Here is a 27,930-nt window from a genome sequence, read left to right on the forward strand (position 1 = left end):
GTAAAAAGCTTAAATTATTATTTAATTCGTTGATTATTCGCTTGAGTTTTTTCTTTTTATCATTGTGTTTATTATTTTATCTCTAATGGTAAACAAACTTACACTTTGTCCTTGTAATCATTTAACTTTCCAAAAACATCAGCTAAATATGTTAAACGCACCAAACATAATTTGCTAGATAAACACTTTTGCAATCCAGGATTTTGAATCATAGAAAATTTAAATTTCTGAGCAAGTTCGGAAAGACAATTTAAAACTTTGCCTCAAGATAACCACCTTACTTCGGAATATAATAAAAGCGTTTCATGTTCATTGCCCATCTCTTGCTATCTGCAGTTGCTCTACCATGAAGAGATTCAAAATATAAATACTCTTCGGCAATTCGCTTATCCTTTTTGAAACATATGTAAACTAATAACTGAAGAAAGTTTCAAGGTAGTTCGTTATATCAGTACTGTCAGCCAATTGCAATGCGAAACACTCACCGTGTTTTATTTTTTTAATAAATGTCTCCTTTATGGAATTTGCCATTTCATGAATTCGTCGATGACTGAATTCGTCGATGACTGAATTTCACAAATAATGCACTCTTTTGCAAAAAAAAATCGAAGCACCATGAAGGAAGGTTGTTTTTGATGGAATTAAGTACGTGTACAGCTCATACACAGATAATAAAATGATTAAAAAAATCAAGGTCATAGTACCTGTTCACGCTCACAATCATTCCCATTGAGTGTTCAAATTAGTAATTGGTCAAACTGCCCCTGGCGACAATGCATGCTTGAATTCGTCGAGGCAAGGAGTGGTAGAGGTTCCTAATGTCATCCTGCGACACATTCATCAGTTGTCGCTCCAGATTTGCGATATTTTGTCGTGCCCGAATCTGGCGGCCTACCACATTCCAGACATGCTTGATTGGTGAAAGGTCTGATGACCTTGCTGGCCAAGGAGGAGTATCAACCGCACGGACACAGTCCAGAGATATGCGATCGGTATGTGGCCTGGCATTATCTTGTTGGAAAATAGCCCCAGGATGATGTGCCATGAAAGATAATGCAACCGGCCGCAGGATGGTATAAACATATAGTTGAGCTTTTAAAGATGTATGGAGAATGACTAAAAATGACCTGCTGTCATAAGAAATAGCACCCCACACTATCACACCAGGGGTTATGGCTGCATGCCTTTGTAAAACAAAGGCTGGATGGGACCGCTGGTCCCGTCCTCTCCAGACACGAACACGGTGGTCATCTGCTTCAAGAGTGAAGCGGGATTCATCTCTGAACACTATACGATGCCAGTCTGATGGCAGCCATGATGATCGGTTGCGACATAACTCCAGATGACTGCGCCGTTGTTGTGGGTCAAAGGCAAACGTTTTAAAGGCCTCTGTGAGCATAACGCAACCTCAGACAAGCGCCCCACTGGTGGTATAGATGTGGCTGTACTGTGTTGAATAGTCGACAATGATACCGTCGAGAATGTTCGAGGCAGGCAAAAAATCATCCTATCTTGCCTCGCATTTGCGCTCCTTGGCCTTCCAGAGCTTTCAATTCGTCGGCAATTTTCCTGTAGCAACCATTGTTGCCAACATCTTTGCACAGCAGTGTCTTTACGCTGCAGGTGGCGGCCTACTACTCGGTATAGCCACCCAGCTTCATGCAACCACGTTCGAAGTCGTTTAGTTGTACTGGTTTTTTACTTTGCGAATTGTGCACTAGAAATGCGCCCTATGATCACAATTCCTGTACATTTGCCTTGAAACTTTGATCATTTGCATTTTCGATCAAGATGTTTTTGCATACCAAATTTCGTCAGGATAGCACTTCTTGGTGTTTCGATTCTTTTCAAAAGAGTGTATTACAAAAAAGAGTTCTTCAAAAGCAAATGATGATATTCTCAAATCGCGTACTAAAGTAAAGAATACAAAGCGACAAGAAGGCAAAATACCTTCTGTTAAGGACAGCAAATCGACCTAAACAATATTATTATTCTAATTGAAAGTAGAGTGATATGATGGCACCGTAAAGTGTAGACAATCGATCAACTCTAAAGGAATTAATAAGCTACTATTAATTCAGAAGTCAAACAACAAAAATCAGCGTTATATTTAAAAAATTTTCACAGGACTAGTTTCGATGGTTTTACCGAACCATCATCTTCAGCTGCAAAACCGCAATAGCTATTGACAGGGGCTTTTCACCCAACATTATTAACCAAGCAGTTAAAAAATTCTCATCTCAACACACTAAAAGCCACACTCTTATTTTAGGAGATTATAAAATTCTGTTGTCATTCCCTTCTTTCCATCAATTAGCTATAAAGTTGCACATATTTTGCAGAAATTTAACTTTCGGGTTGTTTACTCTCCCATCAATAAAATTCCAACTTCTATACTCAAGGACCCCATTCCGGATATGAATTCCTGGGGTATTTATAGGATTCCTAGCCAGTGTGGTTTAATTTACATTGGCCAAACTAAGAGAGCCTTAAAATTTCGCGTCAAAGAACATGAGGCATATGTTAGAAAAAAGGAAACACAGAAGTCTTCTGTTGCTCAGCATTGTTGGTCCGAAAATCACACTTTCAATTTTTCTGCTGCCAAAATTATTCAAAAAACATCTTCCATTGGAGAACTGGATTTTCTAGAGGCATTTCACATTCATAAAAATCTTTCTGTTCTAGTTAACGATCCTAATTCCAATCCAAATTTGCCTTCGGCTTTTAGAGAAATTATGTTTTAGTTCTGGTTTCGCCAACAGATGGCGCCACTTGCTTATTCTTGTCCAGGCTTTCTTATCTTATCTAAACATTATTTCCTATCTTGTTCATTTGCGGTTTTGCAGCTGAAGATGATGGTTCGGTAAAACCATCGAAACTAGTCCTGTGAAAATTTTTTAAATATAACGTTGATTTTTGTTGTTTGACTTCTGAATTAGTATTTATTCGGCGTGTTATTGTGTCTTAAGCTACTATTATATTCTTATAGGAACTTATTTGCATTTCCTATTAAATAAGACATCCATTGCTATTACCACTTTTGAAAACATCACTTATGACAAGTTTTGTTATACAGTCAAAAGTCTTTAATCCGGACTCGTTGGGACTTCGGCGATTCCGGATTCACGGTTTTTCCAGATTATAGATCATCAGTTTAAATCTGGTAGATGGCATGCAGAAATTATAAAATTAATATATGAAACCGTAATTTATGAAATAAAGAGCAATTATGATATAAAGGGTATCAAAATTTACAAAAAAAGAGCTTAATATTTATTTGTTTCCTTTATTAAACATTCCTTTCAATGCGCGCATTTGTAAATCATACATTACGCATAGTCGAAATTAGAAAACTTCAACCAGAAAACTATTTGATGTGTATTCGTGATATTTATAATGACGAAGAAATTGATTTAAATTATATAGGAGGACATCGAGATGAAACACATTTAGTGAGGAATTATAAGCCGAATAAAATAAAAACATCTGCCCTGAAGATGAGGATAGTGCTGACAGATCAACTTCCAGTTCATTGCGCTTCGCGACGTTCCCCCCTTCCGCAGAACAGCGTGAAATTGATAAACAGATTTCGGAATGGTTAGAGAAACAAATCACCTCTTTGTCACTTTCTTCATGCCTTTATCCATTTTTTGCAGCAGTTCCACTTTTTGTTTAATGGACATTGAAACATGATTTCACTTTGCAGATCCTTTGGCAGCTCCAGCATCGGAAATTCTATTTGACATAATCGAAAGTTCAAGCTTACTTTTATAAAATTGCTCTAACAGTCTGCAAAAAATAATAAGCCGGATCCAATTCGAAGATTGAGGAACAACGCAATCTGCAACATTAACTGAAATAGATAATTTTAGCTTAGCTTATACCGTTCGTTATACATTAAACGCACATGCGTAAACGTATTGTGCTCATGCGCACACGCGTATGCGCATGGTTGAACGCATGCGCAGAAAGTTTGTAGCTTTGAGTTCCAGGTTATGGATGTCCGGATTAACGACTTTTGACTGTACCTGTAGTAAAAGAATATTTATATATAAACATTTTTTTTAAGTCCATGAGTGGCTATTGAACCTGAACAAAGCTCAGATTTGATAAATTTATAAGTGTTATAGAAAAAAACTTAACCCGCGGGAAGGCGCGTGGGTGGGTGTGTCATACTCCACCCCTACATAAAAGTGGAATATTCCTAACTTGTGAAACTGAAATTCTGTGCTGCATTCAGTAGCTGAGTTTCTAGTAGTGGTTGATTTTCAGAACAGCTTTTTCTTTGCCTGTGTGTTTCAGAAACAGATTTATCGGTATTTTGTTGGAACTGTGGTTATGACACACCCCCACGCGCCTGTCCGCGTAAGTGTTTTTCTGACCGAATATTTAGTTCAGAAATTTATTTCTGGAGTGTAACAGTAAATATTTCTACTCGCAAGTGATTTAAAGCACTTGACATTAAATTCTTGAAAATTTCTAACCACAACATCGTAAATAGAATGACTCCCTATGAATTGCAGATGCGACGCCTGTGATATTTATTAGAAATATTTGAAAGCGATGAAGATTGCATTTCGGAAACTGAAGATGAAACTAGGAATATTTTCTACACTGTTTTCGTTTCGAAAAAGATAAAACATTAATTTCTAATGTTCCTAAAAAAGGAAAAACTGTTCTTATGCTTTCAACATTACATAACGATCATACTATAGATGATGCTATTGGAGAAAATAAAACGTCAGGAATTATATGTTTTTATAATATGACTAAAGGAGCAGTGTATATGGGGTCAGCCAATTATTAAATTGCCAGAATAACAAGGAGGTGGCCAATGATAATTTTCTTTCCTGCACTGAATGTTGCTGTAATAAATGCTTGAATTATATTACATTCAACTGCTAATTCATCAACCAGAAACAGAAGCCTGTTTTTGAAGAACTTAGCATTACAATTAATGAAAACAAGTATTGAACAAAGATCAGAGATTAATACTTTACCAAGAAACTGACGTACTTCATACAAAACAAAAGCAGAAGTTTCGACGAAGAATTAAAACGAATACATGAAATTCGAAACAACTAAGTATGAAAGATGTGATAAATTGCCCTCGTGCCAAGGACAGAAGAACGTGAATGCAATGTTTAAAATGTGAAAACATTCTGTGCCAAGAACACATGAATGTATTTCGTTCAAAGTGTGAAAAAATAAAATAAGCATTGTTTATTAGAGATGTAATGTAAACTTAGAAGCATGATGTTTATTTTTTAATTATTTTAATTTATCTTAATTTTAACTAAGATTATTTTGAAAATTAATTTTTTGAAACCCAATTATTATTCACGTATTTATAATACACGAGAACAAGAAAAACCGCTTAAAACTAAATAAAACTATTTTTATCCTATTTTAGATATTGGGATATATGATACCCCACGCACCCACTCTATAACTTTTCTTGGTGCGACTTCCGCGGGGTTAAACAGGATGTTGGGGTATTTAATTTCTGAATTTGTTAAAAATACTTTGTTTCTTTGAACACCACCTATTTTTCTCTTGCGTATCACCGGTTGAGAATCGCTGGTATAGAGAGATTCCAATTCCCCTTAAAATGTTAGGACCTTTTTGTGGAATCAACAATGATGCTCTTGTTTCAATTGCTTAAATTTACTTATTAATTTACTATTTTATTACCAATTCCAGTTTAATTAATAACAAATTCCAACTTTTGATTTGCACAATACTACACATTTACTATCTAAATTATACTCCACATTTTTAGGCGATACTTTTTCATTTATATATTCTCTATTAAATGACATGTGTGCATATGTACACATGTAAAAGAAAAAAAAAAAAAAAAAAAAAAACTACGCACCAAGAAGATATAAAGCAAATTGGACACAAACTGATATGCATGTAATGATTTTAAAATGTATAGATGAAGGCACTGGAACTTTAACAGCTTACGATACTGCATAGATGACTGCAGTGGCAGAGTGTAAAAGCTTGATAATGCAACTTAGCACAACGTATCTTGAAAAATCACAATCTTTATTTTTTCCACGCATATCAAATCATCCTTTTTCAGACAAGATGTTTCCTAATTATATTTGAATACGTACATGTTTTGAATTTGAACGTCATCTTAAGTAAGCAGTAGCAGCATGGTTTAAAAGCGTCTTGCCAGCAGGAGAGCTATGCGGAAAAAGGGGGAAAGTTACAGTACTTTCAGAGGAAGAAGGTTGGGAGTGGGAAAGTTTCACTTCAGAGTTGGTTTACAATGAATTTGATTCGACAAGAGGCATCTGCATTAAAACGTTACGTAACATAGAAAAATCTGGAACCTGAGACAAGAGATAAATTTAGGGACAGATCACCAAATTTAGAATGTTACTTTTGAGGTCGCCAATCATTTTTTGAAACAGCTATCATATTTTGTTATATATCTTACATGCATACAAGTTTCGACGAAAAATGCAAAATTTTACATTTTGGCTGCCAATGAACGAACGGTTGTCGCTACAATGCATACAACTGGCAGAATATTTAAGAGAAATTACGATTCCAGGTCATAAATTCTTAACGAATTTCATTCCGTGTACTCTGGTAGACAGTAACTATGCCTCGCATACAGGTACACGAACGATATGCGCAGATGTCAGAATTTGAGAGAGGTCGTGTAGTTGCGCTCAAAGAAGCCGGTTGGTCTTATCAGCGAATAGCTCAACATTTGAGTAGGAGCGATGCCACTATTAAACGATGTTGGAAGGAATGAGTGAACCATGGCCGCAAACAGTGTCAAGAAGGAAGTGGTAGGCCTAGAGAAACGACAGAACGTGAAGACCGAGCAATCGTTAGAGCGGCACTCACAGTCCCAGATTTTGCATCTAATGGTTCTGTGAAACTAAAGGTGCATCCAAGAGATAATAAGAGGTTTTGTTAACAATAACAACATTTATTTACAAGAAAATATACGAAAATTTCAATCAATTAGAGATATATTATTAGGCATCTCTGCCTTCCACGTCTTACATCTTTAGTATCCTGCCTGCCACTGACTATTAGGACGAACGCAGCGCCCTCTAGTCAGAATGACTCCGGAAATACGTAATACCAGATGCATCATTATCATCGATTGCATGTGCAACTAGTGTTTCAGTGACAGCAAGGACCATTCATAGATGGCTCACAGAAAGGGGGCTGAGGTCATGGCGCCCTTTGAGTCAACTATCATTGACCTCTGTACAATGTCAAGTCCGTTTGCAGTGGTGTCGGGCTCATTCACACTGGAATGTCACTGACTGGAGTGGAATAGTCGTCAGTGATGAGTCCCGCTTTAAACTGAGCTCCACTGACCAGCGATGGCGAGTCTGGAGATGCCTCGGACAGCAGTGATACCAATCTGATTGTCTTCCGGCAGACAGGCCGACAACCAGGAGTGATAATCTGGGGTTCTATTTCATTTCATAGTATGACCCCTTTGGTTGTCATCCGTCGCAACCTTAGAGCACAGTGGTACGTCAACGAAGTTCTAAGGCCCGTTGTGTTGCTTTTCATGTCACACCACCCTGGGCTTACATTTCAGCAAGATAATGCCCGCCCCCACACTGCACACATTTCTACTGCTTGCCGAACATTACCCTGGCCAGCAAGGTCACTGGATCTCTGTACTATTGAGCATGTTTGGAGCATTATGGGCAGGGCATGCCAACCAGCTCAGGATGTTTACGATCTAACACGCCAGTTGGACAGAATTTGGCACGATATCCCTCAGAGGACATCCGCAACCTCTATCAATCGATGCCAAGCCAAATAACTGCCTGCATAAGGACCAGAGGTGGACAAACGTGTTACTGACTTTTTCACTTTGTGAAGCTCTATCACTCCAATAAATCATTCATTTTTTCTCAAACTGTAATCATTTGTTTTTCTGTACATGTACATTACTTCTACCAATTTTCGTCCCATTTGGATAACTCCTTCTTGGTGTTTTTTTTTTTTTTTTTTTTAGTCTAAGAGTGTATATATGTTATAAAAGACTGGTTAATTTTTATTAGAGGCATAATAATTTTTGAACAAAAAATTTTCAGCCAAAGTAATTTCATACATATAAATGTTTGTAAAAGAAAATAATAATTGTGAGGAGTATAAAAGAAATCTATTTGGAATATTCTCTTTCCAGGTGATGCACATGATCATGAAAATGGTACCAATTCTGCCGAAAATAATGAGCAGGATGTGGATAAATTCATACATCCAAATAAAGTGAGCAATAAAGCTCCCCCGATTATTATACAAGATGGTAAATACTCCTGGTTAAAATATAAGGAAATGTTTAAAGATGCAGGAATTAAGCTAAAATCAGGTATAATGAAAGCTCAAGACCACTATGAGCTAAAAGTTGACAGTATAGAAACTCATAAGAGTTTAACTGCATTACTTAATACCAAAGGAGTGAAATATCACTCATTTATTTTACCCGAAAACAAGAAGGTTAAAGTTGTTATACGCAGCTTACCGATCGACACGCCAACCTCAGAGATATCTGATGAACTGATAGATAGAGGTTTCCCAGTTGAACGAGTCTCGCTGGAGAAAAATTTAATCTGCCCCTGTTTCTAGTTATTTTGAAGAGGAATGAAAAAGCGAGAGGGATACATAATATAACTAAATTATGTTTGCTGAATGTTAAAGTAGAAGCTTACAAAGGAAGGAAAGGGCCGGTACAATGCTTTCGGTGTCAGGCATTTCATCATGCCCAGGCAGGATGTATGCATGACCCGAAATGTATGAAATGCGCTAGCGATCATTATTCAAGACTGCCCCAAGCCAAGAGAAGATAAACCTAAGTGTATAAATTGCCAATTAGATCATACAAGCAACTACAGGGGTTGCCCGAATTTTCCCAAAATAAATACTCAAAATCCGCCTTTGAAGAATTTCAGTGATAGAGTAATTATCAATAAATCTTATGCTGCCGCTGTTGGCGGGCAAACAACGAATACTCTAGATGAAGCTAGAAGTATTTTTGAAGGGCTTAAAAACCTTGTTGAGGCTATTAAGGCTTCCGGCATTCTACAAGTAAATTTAGCTCCTAGCGCAAATGCTAGTAGTTTCAACGCGGTCAATAATGAACCCAATCATGGATAGGAAAGATAATAATTTTAGGCCAATCAAGATGTTAGTGTGGAATGCTAACAACATGAGAGGAAAGAAAGATGAGTTGGAGGACTTTATGTATGAGAACGACATTGATATTTGCCTGATCTCCGAGACGCACATCACCCCAGGAGACAGAGTTAGCATCAAAAATTATAGAACCTACCGATGTGATAGGTTACATCACAGAGGAGGTGGAGCACTCATCTACGTTCATTGTAAATATTCATCTTGTTTAATTTCGACTGAAAGAGACAAGGGCTATGAAATTGTGATTGCCTCTATTAGTTTGCCTAAGATTGGAGATACCTTATTTGCGTCAATCTACAACCCCCCTACTAATAGGCTAACTGAGGAAATGTTACAAAATATTATTCCGGATTCCTCAATAATGATTGTTGGTGGCGACCTCAATAGTAAGCATAAAGATTGGGGCTGCCGCAGCACCAATCACAATGATAAAGTACTGAGAGAGTATATCAGTGACCACCCAGTTGATATACTTGCGCCTGACGTGCCGACGTTCAGGCCCAGCAACATCAGGTACACTCCTGATATTCTAGATATCATCTTGACTAATACAGGAATTAATATGGTGCTGGAGGTTCGAGACGACTTAAGCTCTGTTCATACTCCTGTGATTGCTACACTAGGGGTCACCAGTATTAATTATACGAATGTTAAGACCCATACCGACTGGAGAATGTACCACAACGTTGTGAAAGTGAGGCTCCCTAAATTAGGTGCTATGAAAAGCCCTTCTGATATTGACAAGGAGACTGATAAGTTTACTACATGTCTTAATGACTCTTACTATGAGGCCACCAAGGTTACTCAAAGGTCTTGTAAAATCGCTAAGATTCCAAGGTACATCAAATCTCTCATAGCCGAAAGAAACAGGCTGCGAAGGAGGTATAATATCACCTGGGACCCAATTATTAAAACGGAGTTAAATAGGATCAGTAAGCATATTAAGCTTGAAATGCATAAATTAAAGTGTGAGGCTTGGAATGATAAAATGGAGGAGTTAAACTTAGACAGTGATGCCTTCTGGCAGTTTACAAAAATGCTAAAGAGGACGCATCAGTGTGATAGGCCAATTATTGCCAACGGCGTGACTGCTTATTCAGATATTGACAAATGTCAGATTTTCGCTTTACATCTTGAAAAGCAGTTTTCTCCCAATCAGACACCTCGTAATATTCACTTTGAGACCCAAGTCAGAATGAAAGTAGAAGAATGGCTAGGTGCTCCCACGGTTCTAAATGCCGATGGTGTAACTGATGCAAGAGAAGTTACGGATATTATCTCCAAATTGAACCCCAAGAAAGCCCCAGGTATTGATGGAGTTACAAATTTAATGATCAGGAACCTCCCGCGCGGTGGAATCACAAGACTTTCCAGCATTTTTAATATATGTATCACGTTATGCTACTTCCCGGACTGCTGGAAGTACGCAAAAGTTTTCCTACTACCGAAGCCTGCAAAAGACATCACTAAGCCGGAGAATCACAGGCCCATAAGCTTGCTCTCTAATATAGGCAAGATCTTTGAACGAATAATTTTAAGGAAATTCCAGCCTTATTTACAGGTACTTCCGGAAGATCAGTACGGATTTAGGAGCGAACTTTGCACATCTAAACAACTGATTAGGCTTGTGGAATTTATCGGCTCTGCTCTGCATCATAAGAGTTGTACTGCAGTGCTCATGCTGGACGTGGCCAAAGCATTTGACCGTGTCTGGCATGAGGGCTTAATATATAAGAATTTGCCTAGAGAACTGATCTTACTCACCAGATCTTATATTGCAAATCGTTATTTTACTGTTAGCTACAAGCAAAGTCATTCTGGATACAAAACTATCGCTGCAGGCGTCCCTCATGGGTCCTGTCTTGGCCCAGTACTCTATCTTTTCTATGCGGCTGATTTCTCGCGGGATAAACTCAACAGAAATACATTGCTGGCCTGCTATGCGGATGACACCGCTGTAGTGGTCAGATCTATTCAGCCTAACAGGGCAATTTCTGTTATGCAGGATATAATTATGGACATTGAGGAGTGGTGCTCCAAGTGGAAGATTTCCATCAATGCGACTAAATCACAGCTACTTCTTGTTAGAAGGAAGAAAATATTGGTCTCAGTTCAGCCACTTTACCTATTCGGCCAACGTGTCCCGATGGTAAACAAGGCCAAGTATTTAGGTGTTTACTTGAATCGAAGACTCACGTGGAGCACGCATGTCAATTACATCAATCAGACACCTCGTAATATTCACTTTGAGACCCAAGTCAGAATGAAAGTAGAAGAATGGCTAGGTGCTCCCACGGTTCTAAATGCCGATGGTGTAACTGATGCAAGAGAAGTTACGGATATTATCTCCAAATTGAACCCCAAGAAAGCCCCAGGTATTGATGGAGTTACAAATTTAATGATCATTGCCAACGGCGTGACTGCTTATTCAAACAAGACCAGAGGAATTGCTCAACAATTACAAGTACTGCTAGGGCGCAGCTCGCAGTTAGATCTGAGAAGGAAAAGACAGATTTATATTTCCATTTTAAGACCAATTATGTGTTATGCGTCCCCTGTCTGGGCGACTGCTACGAGCTCAGATATCAACAAATTGCAGGTGACTCAAAACACAATCTTACGCACCATGACAGGAGCGCATTTTTACATCCGTAACAAACGCCTGCACGATGATTTACAAGTTGAATATATTGACAAATATCTGCTAAATCTTAACAGCAAGTTCTTTGACAAGGGCTTGAATTGCAGTAAAGGAAACTTTAATGCTGTACTGAACTATGTCTGCATTCCTGAGGACTACAATATCAGGCCTTTCACGGCTCACAGAATGAGGGATCACAATTTTGTCACTTAGCCCACTCGTTTTCAAATATGTAAATAACACATTTTTATGCGTACATTACTTCACTTTCATTTGTTTATTACATGTTCAACACTGTATCCTATGCACATTTCATGTATTTTCATTTCTTTTGCATCTTCATAGCTCCATACACGTGATTATTACTCTTGTCTCAGGGGTAAGAGTTAAGTTACTTTGATGATTGGACTTTGTCACTATGGCCGATGGGCCCTCTTTTCCTTACCCGCTCCGATTTCCCGGCTGGGAACTAGCTGATAGTTGACATTCTGATTGTCCTTAGGGGATTAGATCAATATAGCTTATTAAAGCCCAACTGGGCTAATATAAGCATAAGCAATTAGCATTTAAGTGTTATCTTTCCCCATTTGAAATAATTTCATATAATATTTTTTTCCTATAACATATTTTTCTTCTCAATATAACATCTCATTGCTAATAATTAAGACAATGAAATATGACAAAGACCAATTTATTAATGTATAAGGTATATTTGTCGCCTTCTTAGCATGCCTTCATGATGTAATGGTCAGCATGCTCGGAGCGTATTCGCGAGGTCTGAGGTTCGAGTTCCAACGAAGGCATTGCTAATTTTTCCTGTCTCCGCTTCCAAATAACCTAATGTCTCTACAATGGCGCCTAAACTAAAAAAGGTGGTGAATGATTACTCTTCATCACCAGAATTTGGTGATTGGGTCCCTTAATCCTCAGTCGCCCTTTGAAAGGGGGAACATATAAGGTATTTCTCCTGCCTTCTTAGCATGCCTTCATGGTGTAATGGTCAGCACGCTCGCCACCTATTCGAGAGGTCTGAGGTTCGAGTCCTAGCAAAGGCACTGCTAATTTTTCACATCTCCTACTTCTATATAACCTAATGTCTCTACAAATGAAATAATACACATAAAAGAATAAAAGTGACAGATTTTGAAGCTACATTGCTCGCGTGCAAAGTTAAAGTCCTAATGAACATTCATTGTGTCACATGAACCTGTAAAAAGGAAAAAACAAAATTTATATTTGAACGAATCTTATCTCATGTGAGGTACAGTAGGTACTCTGTTTGAAGAATGACTCACGCCATCTGTTACACCACGTATTTTTCTTTTTAGGAATTTTCTATACAATAGTATATTTTATGAAAGAGCAAAATTTTTAGGTAAGAGGGAGGGGGAGAAGCATTAAAAATTATAAAAATGACATACCTCTTTCTTCTCATTTAAAGATTCTGGCGCCAAGTTTGCACAATTCTTTGGTTCTTTTACATAAAAAAAAAAAAAAAAAAAAAAATGCTGCGTACATGGAAAGAATAACAGCACACACACGCACAAAGAGTAGAAATGAAGATACATTATTAGATATGAATATGAAGATTCCTTATTAGATATGAAGTAGAAATGAAGACTTTTTTTTTTTTTTAGATATTGTAGTGTTAATGTCCCTATGTACTTATAGGAAAAGAGGTTTCTTTTTAAAAATTAATATTCTGATAACTACCTATAGTCTATCCCATGAATACTTTTCATTTGTTACATCCTTACTGTAACTGCATTTTCCGGAATTAATTATTTGTGTAAACTTTCTCTTGAATTTTGGACGATAAAATTAGTATAAAAAAATAAATAAATAAAAAAAAGCAGGAAAATATATGAGGAAATATAATATAATACAAAGTATAAATGCATAATATTAAAAAATTATGTTCCCAATTTTTCCTAAATAAATATCTTATAGATTAAAAATAAATGTAATTTTACCAAACAAAATAATAATTTAAAATATATTATGGTCACCAATAAATATTAAACACTGTACGTGTTTAAAAAAATATTTAACCTTTCTTGGAACATGCACTCCTGGAAGCTAAAAACTGAATACTTAATCATTTAAGAATCGAAGCACAGATCTATTTGTTCCTAGAATCTGAACAAGAAAATATGATCACATGACCATGCATAACAATTAACAGGGAAGCACAGAAACCAAAAAACAGCTAATTCAAATTATGTATTAAACAGTTAAAACTAGAAAATCTGAAGAAATACATGTTTACAAAATGACAGAAATAGCAAAGTTTTGCAGAATTAGTAATGGCAGATAACATGAATTATTATAAAAAATAAAAAACATAACAGAATGGAAATGTTTACATGATTTTTAAAAAATTCCCACTTCTTAAGAATCTATTTACATCTAAATACAAATCAATATTCAGAAATTCTAGAAGGCACAAAAGTTTTGTGCTAGTGTTTACAATTTACATAATATATAAAATTTCAATGCATGAATTTATATACATTGCAATAACAACATAATAAAATTGCTACATTTTATTTTATTACCTTAATAATATTTTTGATAAATATTTCGCTCTACATGTAAAGTCAACTTCAAAATGTACAACAGATAAGAAATAACAAAAATAAGTTTGATATATTTATAATGTTACTTCTTAAATATACTTGCTAGTACATTTATGAAAATTTTTTCAAGTAAGAATTTTCATTAGTTTGTACTTAGAAGAAGAATCCATGAAGATTAGTTACTGATTTAGAAAATGTTCTTGTAACCTTGCCATTTTACAAACAGCATCAGGAAGTGGTTCTAAATGGTCTTTATCATCTGGTTCTGGATTTTGAGTTACATAGATTTCACTAACTTTTGAAAACAAACCAGGTTTCTTAACAACCCTGCAATAATATTTATATATACAATATGATTTCTCTAATATTTCAATTAGTTCCAGAGTATGGACTGGTTGCAGAGCTTGAGAAAATTTGTCACAGACACGAGATGTGGGAATCCCTGGTAAGCTGATGATATAACCCAATATTGCTGATAACAGTTCTATCAGTGCAGGTTTATTCAGAGAACCGTCTGGATATCGCCATGTTCTTGGTAAGAAATACACTCTCTTAGTTAAATTTTCATTTTCTAAAAATATTTCATTTTGATTATTTGAATTGGAATGTTCTTCTAATACAAAGTCAGAATCTGATGCACACTGATATTGACTTTTGTCAATTTCAGGATAATTTTCCACACTTTCAGATAAATTAGCAGCATTATTTTTGGCAACCATCTTTAAGCCTTCACTCTCATTAATGGAGTTATCTGGTAATTTGTAAGATGCTACTACCCAGCACTCAGCAAAACTTACGCATACGTAAGTAAATGTGACAGTACCAACACGGAGTATGAGAACTGCCTCTCTAAATAAATGGAGATGTTCAAATAATGAAAGTTCTCCTGAAAGATGCCTGAATTTATACCAAAGTTCTTTTTCTAAAATTCCTGTAACACCAGATTCAAATATAGTGTTAAAAATGCATTTTGCTTCTTCTAATGATTCAACACTATACTTAGAGTACACATTTTCAAGAGACTTTACATAACTCTGATTTTTCACAAAAGCTTCAGGAGGTATATAACTTATCAAAGAGGAAACTATTTCTGAAGCCCTCTCCGCAGATAACATCATGTTATCAGTAGTCATAAACTGTGAAGAGGTTACATTTTCCAGAATAGAATGGTTTTGAGCAATTTCAGGAGGATTCAAGAGAACAACAGATGGTTTAGATGGCTGCAAAGTGCAAAATAAACGGCATGAGTTTAGAACTATATAATCTTGAGAATGTTGAACTCTTTCAATTGGAGGCTGTGATAATTCTTGTCTCAATAAATATAAGGCAAACCTTGATACATTAGTAGAACGCTGTCCCTCATTAATATGGAAGCTGTTGCTTGATTTTTGTTCAAATGACACACCTTCACTTAAATGACATGAATTTCCTAGGTCTTCAGGATTCTTCACTATCTTAGAATTATTCATTGAAATTTCTTCACTATTATGGTCATCATTTTTGCTGTTTAGTAGTCTTGATAATTCAACTGATTCTTTATCACTCAGTGACTGAATCATACGTTCTACAATGTTGGTACGAGCTTCTTTACTCAGAGACATATCAAACAGAATTATTTGGTCTGGTATCTCAGTATAAAGTGACAACTGTTGCATGAAATTGAGAGAAAGGATTGCAGCAGTATATCCAGGAGCTATATCTCCTTTCAATTCAAAACTTGACCCTATACTCATATCTTCTAAATGATTTAACAATTCTTTTGATTCACCAAAAAGTCTTCCAGGAAATTTCGTTATTAAAGTATTTTCATATGTAACAGAAAATCGGTATGGGAAAGTAGATCTTAGGGAACGTTGTAAATCTTTTCTGAAAGATTTTTTCTTGATAGCTATTACTTTTTCACCCCGAAGACGAGCTACTACAGATCTCAAAACATTTTCTGGATATGCACCATATAATCTGCGCAGTAAATAAGACCACCTATCATCCTCTCTTATAGCCATAGCTGAAACAATAAGTGAGTAAAGAGTAAAATACTTTATTTCTTCTGCATTAGTTGGCACTTTATGATGGTTTTTTCTCATAAAAACATGTCGAGATGAAGTAATCTCAAATCTTTCATTGAATTTATCCATGCTATTTGGAAGAATTATATTTTTACATCTATCTGATGCAGGTAAAATGAATTTTTTCTGTAATTTATTTAAAACAGCAGTAAACAATTCAGCCCATGCCTTTTCTTGTGTTTTCAGTGGTTTGGGTTTGTCAAATTCTTTCACCAACTCTATATCTTGCCTAGCTTCTCCCAAGAATACAGACACATTATTGGTGGTAGTAGGATTTAAAAGCATGTATCTTAACCTTCTTTGACAAGCACGAGAGCTTTTGTTAGCAGACAATTCTGGTAAATGTTTATGAAGCAAATCACGCACCACAGTATAAGGAACAACTAAGGCTCTAGATGTTGAATCCAGAAAAGTTGATGCAACTTTACACAGCAAAAGAAAACTATCTTCTTGTGCAGACCATTCACAACGAGCTTTCGACATTTTTTGAAGAGCTGCTTTATCCTTTTCATCATAATATGGTGTGCGTTCCTTCGGCTTTCGCAACCTAACAGTTCTGTATTTAATTCTTTTGCGTTTCTTTGAATCTACAAGAGGTACATCGGCTTTACTTTTCTTAACAGTACTTTGCTTTTCTTTCTTTGCTTTAGAATCTTTTGGTAATGTGAATTTATTTTTTGTAAACCTCTGTAATCTACCACGATTTTCAGGAGCAAGAGTTTCTTTATTTTTCAGCAAAAGCTGAATAGAATAGGAAGAAATGGGACTATTCTCAGAATTTTTCTGCTGCTTTTCAGCCACTTTTGAATGGTTAGTTGACTGCCAATTACGCCTTGCATGTAAAAATAAAGCACTGTCATAACCAGCAGCTCCTAATCCATCACCAGGAATATCCCCTACATCACAAATATCATCAAAATTTTTATTTTTTAATGTTTCTAATAATTCAGGTTTGTGAGTTGCATCAGAAATGGCAATAGTTTTTCCAGCAACAGCACTGTATTTTCCTAAAGGTGTATGAAAGCTGATACTCTCTAAATCAAACCAGAAATTTTCAACATCACTCAGAGAATTTAAAGTGTAAGATTTAATTTCATAATTTAAATCTTTATTTATATGAATATAGCCTGGTGTAGATACAGTAGTATCTTTTAAACTAGCATTTTTATGTATGTAGAGGTACACCTGATCCTTTTCCTTTGCTACTTGAGGACCTATAGATACTAAGCCCATGTTAGTTAAACCTCTTATAACATCATTAGTAGAAAATAAATATTTGCGATTGTTAAGCAAATCATTACGCATGTCTTGTGATAAATGTTTAAGAAGATAGTGTGCTTTTTCTTCATGTTCTAAATATTCATTCAAATTGGATATTTTATGTCTTATATTGACAATTTTCACAAAAACAGAGAGTGGCATACGAGAATAGATGTCAGCTAAGAAGCACCAACCCTCTTTTGCATTATTTGGGAGAGGTGGAATAAATCTTTTCCAACTCAAGCTTTCATGGTACACAATGGGTTCTTCTTTGCTATCAGATGAATTTCCTTCATACTCTCGAACAAGATAAAAAAGAAACTGGTGTAGTGTTCTGATGCGCACAAATTTTGGTTGTATGTTATAAAAATACTTATCAGTTGATGGCTGATGACTAGTTTTCTTTACTGGTTTTTCAGAAACATTATTTTCAGTTAGCAAAGATGGTTCAGATAGCTCTTGCTTGTGTTCAATTTTTCTAGCTTTATCTTTTGATACACTAAAATACTTAAACTTTGCTTGCTCAATAGCACCTTGTATACAAGGATCATTTGGTTCTACAGAAATGTCGCAGATTAATTCTATTTCTGTTTTTTTATTCCCTAATTTTAGGACAGCTTTAAAAATTTTAAGTTTCTGCAGGTTATTTAAGTTGTATACAAGTCGTGCAGTTGATTTTTTATCGACTCTAAAATCATACTTTTCTTCTTTTTCCTTTTCCATTACAAATTTTTGTAAATCTGATATGGTGGATAAACGAACAGATTTTATGTAATCCAGAATTATGTTTGTTCTTTTAAGTTTACGATAGGTCATTTGTGTCGATGTATTAAATGGTGATTTTAGAGGCTGTTTCTCTGAGAAGCTCATCAGTTTAGGACTTTTACCAGTAAAAACCGCATTATGAATTTCATGTATTTCAGCTTCAATATTTGAAAAATTTGATTGTTCAGAGACTTCTGTAATAAAATCAGTCTTTTCTTTATCTCCCTCATAATTAACTTCCTGAATATTATCATTAAATCTCACTTTTTTATGCTGAAAATGTTCATCTGCACTTTCATTTTGTTTTCGTTTAGCAGAGTTTAGATTTCTTTTAGGCATATTATATAAAGATTCTTTAGTAAATTGTTCTTCTTGTTCTTTAACTTTAGAATAAGCTTCATTCTGCATTTCAAAGATCTTTGAAATATATTTTCTCTCTTTTTGTCTCCCTCTGTCTTGAAGAATATCTACAACATAATTTTTCTTCTTTAATACCTTTAATAGTGAACGAATATCCAGTCTTGGTAGAGTCAAAGCTCTGCCCAAATCTCCTGCACTGATACCTTCTGGACCAGCTCTTTTTATCAAAAAATACATTTGAGAAACTAATGGTATATTATGGTACAGTTTTGAACAGTCAAAATAAACATTCTGTTTCAAAACAGGTTCTCTGCCATTCAGATCTTCTTCTTCATCATCATCCTTTTCCTCGTCATCACAATGTCTTAAAAGCTGAACAACCTTTACTATCCGTTCCTGCCCTGCAACTGTAAAGCTTTCTTTCTGAGTTGCATTTGGATAAAATTCTCTGTATGGAAGATGAACAATTTTGACACATTTCTGAAAGGCTCGATAAAATAATTTTTTAAATGTACCCTCCTTCACCCCAAGTTCTTGTCTTAATATTTTACATACTTCTCGATTTCCAGGTTTGCTTTTTAAAAGATCACACATACATTTCATTAAGAACTCCATTTTTGTTTTACGTTGAACATAAAATCTTGTTAAATGAAACAAACTGCCAGTGATTGCTATGCCTTTTCTATTCCTCATATAATGCAGCTGCTTTGTAACTAAGCCTTTCATTGTGAGTTTCTTTCGATGATAATGCAACTGCTTACAAAAACGAGCATTCAGCGCCAAAAGCCCTCCTACACCTTGAGTAACTTCACCAAGATAACGAGATCTTCCTATTCGCTCCAGAAAGCAGTATTCTTCCAGCGACAAATCAACAAGAGGATTTGTTTCTGTTCCAATAAGTGACAATAGTCGAGCTTTAGCAGAAGCAACTAAGACTAATGAATCTTCCCATTTTTCAACAGCTTCATTCAAAGAAATTAACAAGACATCATCATATCTTATATCAGATGTAATACATTTTCTAGATTCATAAGTGGAACAAGATCCTCTAATTTCACCATCACTTATAAATTCTATTGGATACAAATCTTTAATATCTTCTTCTGGCTCCAGGACAATTCCAAGTTCTGGGTCTAAGTGATCATATCTATTGTACACAGGTAAAAATTCTCGTGGCTCTGGAAGCTCATATATTTCAATATCTTTATGAACTGCAATACATTCCCACATAAATATCTTGGAATCATCATCAAGTGCAATTGGAAAATGAGGGCGATTTTCAAGCCTCATCCATAACATAGGCAAAGTAATTCCATCTAATCCTTCAAGAGCTATTTCATCTAAAATACTTGATAAGAAATCCAGAGATGTTTCCATCCTTCATATGTGCACCACTGCCTTAATTTCATTAGATAAAGGTGATACTATTACCTAGGGCGGGGAAAAAAGTATATGAGTAAACAGTTATCATTAAAAGTTTCCACTGTTAGAGACAGACTCGCTAAATTGCCAATACATATTAAAATAAAATATTTAATTGTACACATAAATAACAATTATTTTTACTTAATTTTTTACACATTTTTTTTTAAGCCAAATACACATACACAAACATAAGTACAGTACAAAGTCTAAAATCTAGATGTCCAAATATTCGGAATGAACTAATATCTAGAAAACCAACTAAAAAAATCTGATGTGTATACACCACATGATTTCTTGTACGGAATATTAAATTATACACAATATTCCTGCATTTCATTTAAACATATTGAATTAACATTTAACGAATTTTGAATTAAATCTCCTTCGTCGATAACACATAAACCACAACAGAGTAGTGTATAGTATTGCTGTGGTAAATAAATGCTGTAAAAGAATTTATTTTCTCATTGACCAAAATTACTGCAAGTGGAGAATATCCTCCAAGCCAATGCTCAGTATAAACACAAGATGGGTTTATTTTGGGAAAAAATGCTTAATTGCACATTCTTCTTGAAGGAAGAATCACTTGCTCTTGAACATAAACCTTCGTAAAACTGACTGACATTGCTTCTTGATGGAAACTTAGCTAGTGATTTAAAATTGAAGCAAATGTTAGTTGATCAAGCAGAGAATTCCAGAGTATTGAAAGGAAAAGAAAAGAACTGCTTCCAGTCATTTGGAAATCGCATCAAGATATACCTGAATCACAGAAATCACCTTATATGCGGTCAGATTGTAAATTTAGAACCCCTTTTTTCACGGGGAGGGGGGGACTGAAAAGGAGGGGATAATCTTGCTCGCGGTCAGAAAATGTGGGGGTCGTTTAAACATCTAACTTCTCTACATTTAGTTTTTATACAGAGGAAAATACAAATTGAATTCTTCGAATGAATGCAATTTTGTACAATGAAAATGTATTATTGAACTATAAACTGTAAGGCAAATAACATCTTTTTTTAAAGTAGGAGTAAAAAGACAAATATTTGTTACATCAATGAATTTTTAATAAATATTGAGTTTTTCATTTTGAATGCTATGTTACATGTATGCGAAGTAGCTGAGTATCTGAGAAAGTAGACATAACCCAAATGGCTTTCAACCTTTTCATGTCTAAGGACTGTTTTTCAATTACATTGTGGTCGCTGCTTTTTAGTTAATTTTCTAATGATATATAAACAATAATTGTTTTTATTTGAGACTTATGAATAAAATAACGCAAACTAGACTACAGAAAATTCTTCAGAATGAAGTTAATTAATGCTGAAAAACACATTATTGATGCTCTTTTGTGTTTTATATGTAGTAGTTAATATGGAATCCTTAAATTATATATATCTACATATAGATATATATAAATGGAATCAAATATAGAACAAGGTATAAAATATCAAAGAAAAATATCTTTATTATACAATGCTCATTATCATACATATATTAACGTAATATCAGTATGAATGGTTAGTTAGGTTTCGTACATATATAATTTATTTTTATATTTTGTGTTATATTCACTATTGTATACGTATCTGAAGTTTAATTTTACTTGTTCTCCTTTGGGTTATGACTTTTATGTGCATACCCTAGGGAATTACTTCACTTTGTAGACTTTTTGTAAGCTTCACCATATTTCTTAAAGAGAATCTCTCAGTGCTAGTTCCATTTCCAAGCTGCTTATGTACCTTATTTTTTATGCTTTGAATTATATTTAGAGAATTATTTCACCTGGTTATAGCTGAAAATGCAGTTTTTTTATTGAAGAATTTAAGGGTAAGAAGAGAATTATGTCCTTTTCTAATTATTCTTGAAGCATTTAAATTTTTTTAAAAAAGGGCACATTAATACGGATCACTGAACTAAGGTACTCAATAAAGGACAGATTAATCAGCTACTAAATTTTGATTTTTGTTGAGTAAAAATGAATTCATCTGCATTCTATAAGAAAACAGATATTAAAAAAATGTTTTTTCCATTCTCGCAGTCATAATATTTTTCTTAAATATTTAGCTAATTCATATTCAAATATTCCAATCCATTACAATTAGTAATAAATCGATACAGTAAATAAATAATTAAAATCAATTAAATGGAATTTTAATTGATTTTAATTTCCATTTTCCCTCTGATAAACCCCTCTTTAGAGTTCAATAGCAGTCCATCAGCTTTTGTTGGGGTTCATTTTTCTTTATGGTATGCTTACGTTATATATATGTATGTATTATGCATTGCTCATACTCGTCAATTACAACTTTTAATATCTCTTGGAAAAAAATTAGGATGGGAATCTAGAAAATGATTCTTAGTGATGCTAAAACTATTTTACTAGGCATTGTCATGCCACAGTGTTTAAAAAAATCCCATTGTTTAAAGGTAGAGCCTATGCTCATATCTTGGTCTAAAATTAAAAGCTGCGAGTCAAAATTAAGGAGGTCACTCTTGGGAAGCCTTAATTAGAAGTAGTTATAGGAAATGTTAATCAATACTTATTATCTTATGGATTAAACACTTACTCCCTATTTGATCACGTGTATGGCAAACAGATATTCGTCATTCATAAAGAAAAGAAAGGTGAATCAAAATGAGTTATATTCTTGTTTTTCCAACTGCAAAGCCATCTTAAGCTACTATCAGATTTAATCTTTAAATTATTCCAATAATAATCAGAACAATGAGGGCCATTATTTTTAACTATAATTTACTAATGCAAATCCTATTTTGGTTTCAAATGCCTTTCATTAATTACATTAATGATATGGATATTTACTAATTATTACTATTACTAGAATAGTTGTAAATACTTTATTACTGATATGTTTATGTACTATTTTATTAAAAAAGGGTATTTATTAATTTATTAATATTAATTATTTATTTATTAATAAACCAAAAAAGTGCATACTAATATAATTAAGCTGTTTAATAAATACATAAAAGAGCACTTCAAAACTTTTCGTATCCTATGTAATTTGTCTCCATTCCGGTACCGTGTGCATCCTTGTACGCGTTACTGACTTACAGTGAAGAACAGAGGAGAGCTCCATTCAAGATTTTATTCCTGATCTACTGATATTGAATGAGACTTAAAAACACTTTTCTTTTAAAATATATGTTGCCTTAGGATCCCCGACACAGCCGTTTACTTTCCCCTTCCGTAATTAACGTCAGTCTCTTGCTCTTGACCGCATTTGCAAAGCCATCGTATCACAGCGTTAATATTTAAAGATAGGTTCACTTTTGATTCCGTACCAATGGTAAAGCAATAGTTTAAAACAATAATTTACAATTGAAAGCATTATTAATCTCAGACAATGCTCCACAACACCCAAAATCTCTGCAAAATATATACCTGGAAATCAATGTTTTGTTTCTTCCTCCCAATACTAGCTACCTCATACAACTAGTAGATCAAACAGTGATAGCTATGCTTAAGCGAAAACACATCACTGTGTACTCGAGAATAACACAAAAAATTACAGAATGATTTGGAGACAAAAGTAATTGCTTTATTTTTTAATATATCACATAATCCTAATTTTAAAATTAAAACTTTTATTTAAATTCTTAAAATATAGTATAACCCAACTGCATGAATGAAGGGATCCCCTTATGCCTGCGTGGGCAATTTAATGACCTTATTTATGCAAAAGAAGTTTTTCTCTTCCCTAAGACACTACAGGGAGTCTTCACTCTTTCTGAACAGGAAGGTGTTCAATCATTAGGACAGTTTAGCTTTAAAATTACATAATTTTTTCTTTTCTTGGTGCATTCTATGGTGTAGATGGTCTTTACAGCAACCCTGTAACACTCACTCAGTTTTTGTTGTCAGATAAGTAAGTTATCGCTTGAAAAGATGGCACGCATGCGATTAAGGGTTGTAAAATAAAATATTAATTAGTGCAGTCCACATTTCATTAACTTTGAATTGTTTGTATAACAATACATGCATCGCATGAACGTTTATGGCTCACTGAGCCATAGGTAAAAGATATAATCGCTAAAGTTAACTTTTTAGAAAATTTGGAATACTTTTGTTTTATTTGTATTAAGCATAACTTTATACAGAATGTTTGGAATGCTTTTGTTTTTGTTTGGGTTACGAAATTAAGGTTGGATACTGCGTCACTGTTTGCTTTTCGGCGTTGCTGTCGAGAAGTCTGCAATCACGGTAACTGAAAAATTATTTATTTTTTCATGATGAGTGAACTGAAATTAATTAAAGCTAACAAAAGAAGCTTAAAAGGTAGTATCACAAAGTTTGAAAATAAAGTAAACTTAACAGTGGATGAAGCAGATATTTCCTTATTGGAGTTATACGAATCAAAAATATTAGAATTAAAAAAGGAATTAAGTAGCATTTTCGATTCTTTATTTGCACATTGTGAGGAAAAGGAAACTGATGAGTTCATTAAGGAAAAGGAAAATATAGTAGATAGTTTCGATGAAATTTACTTGAAAATTAAAAGAAAAATTTTTGAGATCAGTTCTCAAAGGAATAGTTGTTCAAATGAAAACGGTTTAAGGAGAGACATAATTGTTTCACATATAAAATTGCCTCGTCCTATATTTAGTGGAAAAATCAAAAAATGGATTGAATTTGAGGATTTATTTTCTGGAGCTGTGCATAAAAAAATAGCATATTAACTAATGCGCAAAAATTGCAATATTTACAGAGTTTGTGTAAAGTAGATGCATTAAATATTATTCATTCCATTCCAATTTCGTATTCAAATTATGACATAGCATGGAATCTATTGGTTGAGCGCTATTGCAACAAAAAAGATTTGATCACTTCTATCATAAAAAAGTTAATTTTTATACCTCAAATGAGTGATTCTACTTTGTCGCTTTTAAAATTTATTGATAAGGTGCATGAATGTTTACGATCCTTGGAAGCATTAGAGCAAAAGTTGGAAGACTTGTCTGACATGTTAATTGTTTATTTATTAGTTGAAGTGTTGGATAGAAATACTTGGTGTTCGTGGGAAAGATCACTTAAAAAAGACTAAATAGGAACAGTTAAACAACTAACATGTTTTTTGAAAGAACATGCTCACACTCTACCACATTACAAATCTTTGCAAGGGGAACCGAAACGTTCAGTTAATACCAAAGCTCTTACATCACTTTCAGAAAATTCAAAAAATTGTCTTTATTGTAAAGGTGATCATTTGTTGTTGAAAAGTGTGCAATTCTTACATTTACCAGTCAAGAAACGATTTGAATTTGTAAAGACAAAAAAAACTGTGTTCAATTGTTTGTCTTCGGTTCACACAATCAAGGACTGTAAAAGTTCTAATACATGCAGAAAAATGTCAGAAATTCAACAATTTGCTCTTGCATTTTGATTGGAGCGAAGAAAATTTCGATAGAGCAAATGGCACATCGAAACAAAACACAAACAAGACTAATAAATTTAGCAGTAATCTTTCTCCAAATGCTGATACATTTACTTCATTGGCAAGCAGCCAAATGGTTAGTGGCACTAGTGAAACCAACCAAGCAAATTCTATTAAGAGTACTGCACTGAATATTTCCAGTTCTTTTAATAAGTTCTACTTTCAACTGAAATTATTTTCGTTAAAGGTGATGATGGAAAATTTACTTTGCTGAGAGCCTTGCTTCTCAAAATAATTTCATTACTAAGGAATGTGCTGAATTATTGAATCTGAAGGAAAGAAAAATAAACGCTTCTATTTCAGGTATCAATGGTACAGTTATGGATGTTAAGGAAAACACTATAGCAACCATCACTAATGCTACTAGATTTTATTTGTATCTTACAAACTTCTGTTGTTCCCAAAATAACTCGCGTAATGCCTGCTGGATATCTAAACATTCCTGATCTTAAGCAGTTGCAACTCATTGTTTTAGCTGATCCAGAGTTTTATAAACCTGGTCAAATGCATGTTTTATTAGCTATTTAATTAATGTTTATAAATTGTTATTTAATCAATAATTATTATATAATTAATTAATTATAACTTAATTGATAATCATTAGACAGTTAATTATCATTTATTGAAGTAATTAAATTATTAAAATTATATAAAATGAAAAGAGAAATTGAAATTTAATAAATGATTTTTAATATAATTTTATTATTAAAATAAAATTTCAGATGAAATTATTATTCAGTTACATAAAAGAAGTGCCGCAGACTTCTTATTCAGGGCTCCAGTGCATTCCGGCTAGAATTATGAACTATTACAAAAAGTAAGAAGCACCAGAGCCGAAATCCGGAGAGCTGCAGCCCAATTTAAGCTCTGATTGTAGGGGAGGGGGAGTTCTTTTATTATCACAAAAATCAAATATATTTAAAATATATAGCTGATGAAAATTCCGGGGCAAAACAGAATGAGGGTATGAGCAGGTGGAAACAAAAAATGAGGGGAATCTTGGTAAGAGAGAACGTTGTCTTTGACTGCATCTCTCTGCTGATATAATTATAGCCATCAAGCAGATCTGTGTCAGGATAAAATTAGTCCTGAGTCTGATTCCTAAGGATGAATGTAAAGTTGCAGGTTACGCTTCCCCCCCATTAGTGGATACTGTGGGAATATGATGTATAGGATGTGCTTGAGCAGTTTATCTCAGTATTTCACTCTTATTGTACTTGCTGTCACTTAACGCACATTTAAGAATCCAAATTTTCCTTCCTGCGAGGATAACCAACTGTAAGCATCGATAACAATACACTAGATATGATGGCATGGCAAGAAATTTACGCGTTCCTAAACAAACTCCTCCAAATTTATTGTCCTTCTTAAAGTGAAAGGTTTTCACATGTGAGTAAGGGGACTTTACTTGAACGTCTCATGCACGTATTTCTAGGGAAATAGAATATCGCAAAGTCTGCTTATTGTTAAACTAAAATGTCAGGAATTCTAAATTTTCTTCCCTTTAAATTATGGTTCAGTTTTATAAAAAGAAGTATTGGAGCTCATCTAATTTAGGGCTCCGGTGCGCTCCGCCTAAAATTGTAATTTAACTTACAAATTGAGAAGTACAGGAGCGGGGCTCCGGCGCAATTTAAGCATTGATGCCACAGCAAGGCAGTGTTGATAATTATTATGGGGTTGTTGAAACTGCGGATCATTTATCTGACAATACGAGAAGGTTTTGGGAGATTGAAGGACTTGATGAAGCAAAAAAGTGAAGAGTCAGGAAAAGGAATTTTGTGAACAGCATGTAGTGGAAATGCAATTAAGGAGGAAGGGCTTAGCCTTTTAGGCAAATCAAGAGAAAATGCTAGTAAAAGACTGAATTCTTTACTTAAATGCTTCACTTGCAATCCTACAATGAAACCCTTATACAAAGATTTCATTAAGTAATATAATAAATTAGGCTATTCTGAAGAAATTGCTGAAGGGAATAGCTCTAGTTTTTCATATTACCTTCCTCATCATGGGGTTTTCAGGCCCGATAAACCTAGCACTAAACTTAGGGTAGTGTTCGATGCCACTGCTCCTACGACTACTGGAATTTCGTTAAACGATATTCTACTGAATGGAGGGTTAGTTCAAGATGAACTTATTGATATTATTTGCAGATTTCATATGCAAAAAATTGCCTTCACAGCAGACAT

General features: G+C 34.4%; 1 protein-coding gene across 1 annotated transcript in view; it reads right to left on the minus strand.

Annotated features, from left to right (window-relative positions):
* Positions 1 to 13,845: 13,845 nt before the first annotated feature.
* LOC118183407 (general transcription factor 3C polypeptide 1) overlaps positions 13,846 to 27,930 on the minus strand; it is a 34,103-nt gene continuing 20,018 nt past the window's right edge. The window contains exon 2 of the mRNA XM_085824931.1: positions 13,846 to 20,294. Coding sequence (XP_085681057.1) covers positions 14,592 to 20,240 — 5,649 coding nt within the window. The 5' untranslated portion in view covers positions 20,241 to 20,294 and the 3' untranslated portion in view covers positions 13,846 to 14,591. The remainder of the gene's footprint in view (positions 20,295 to 27,930) is intronic.

The sequence above is a fragment of the Stegodyphus dumicola genome, chromosome 10, assembly GCF_044657685.1.
Source record: "Stegodyphus dumicola isolate Sdum_Otavi_A_Nest chromosome 10, ASM4465768v1".
In the NCBI taxonomy this organism is placed as follows: Eukaryota; Metazoa; Arthropoda; class Arachnida; order Araneae; family Eresidae; genus Stegodyphus; species Stegodyphus dumicola.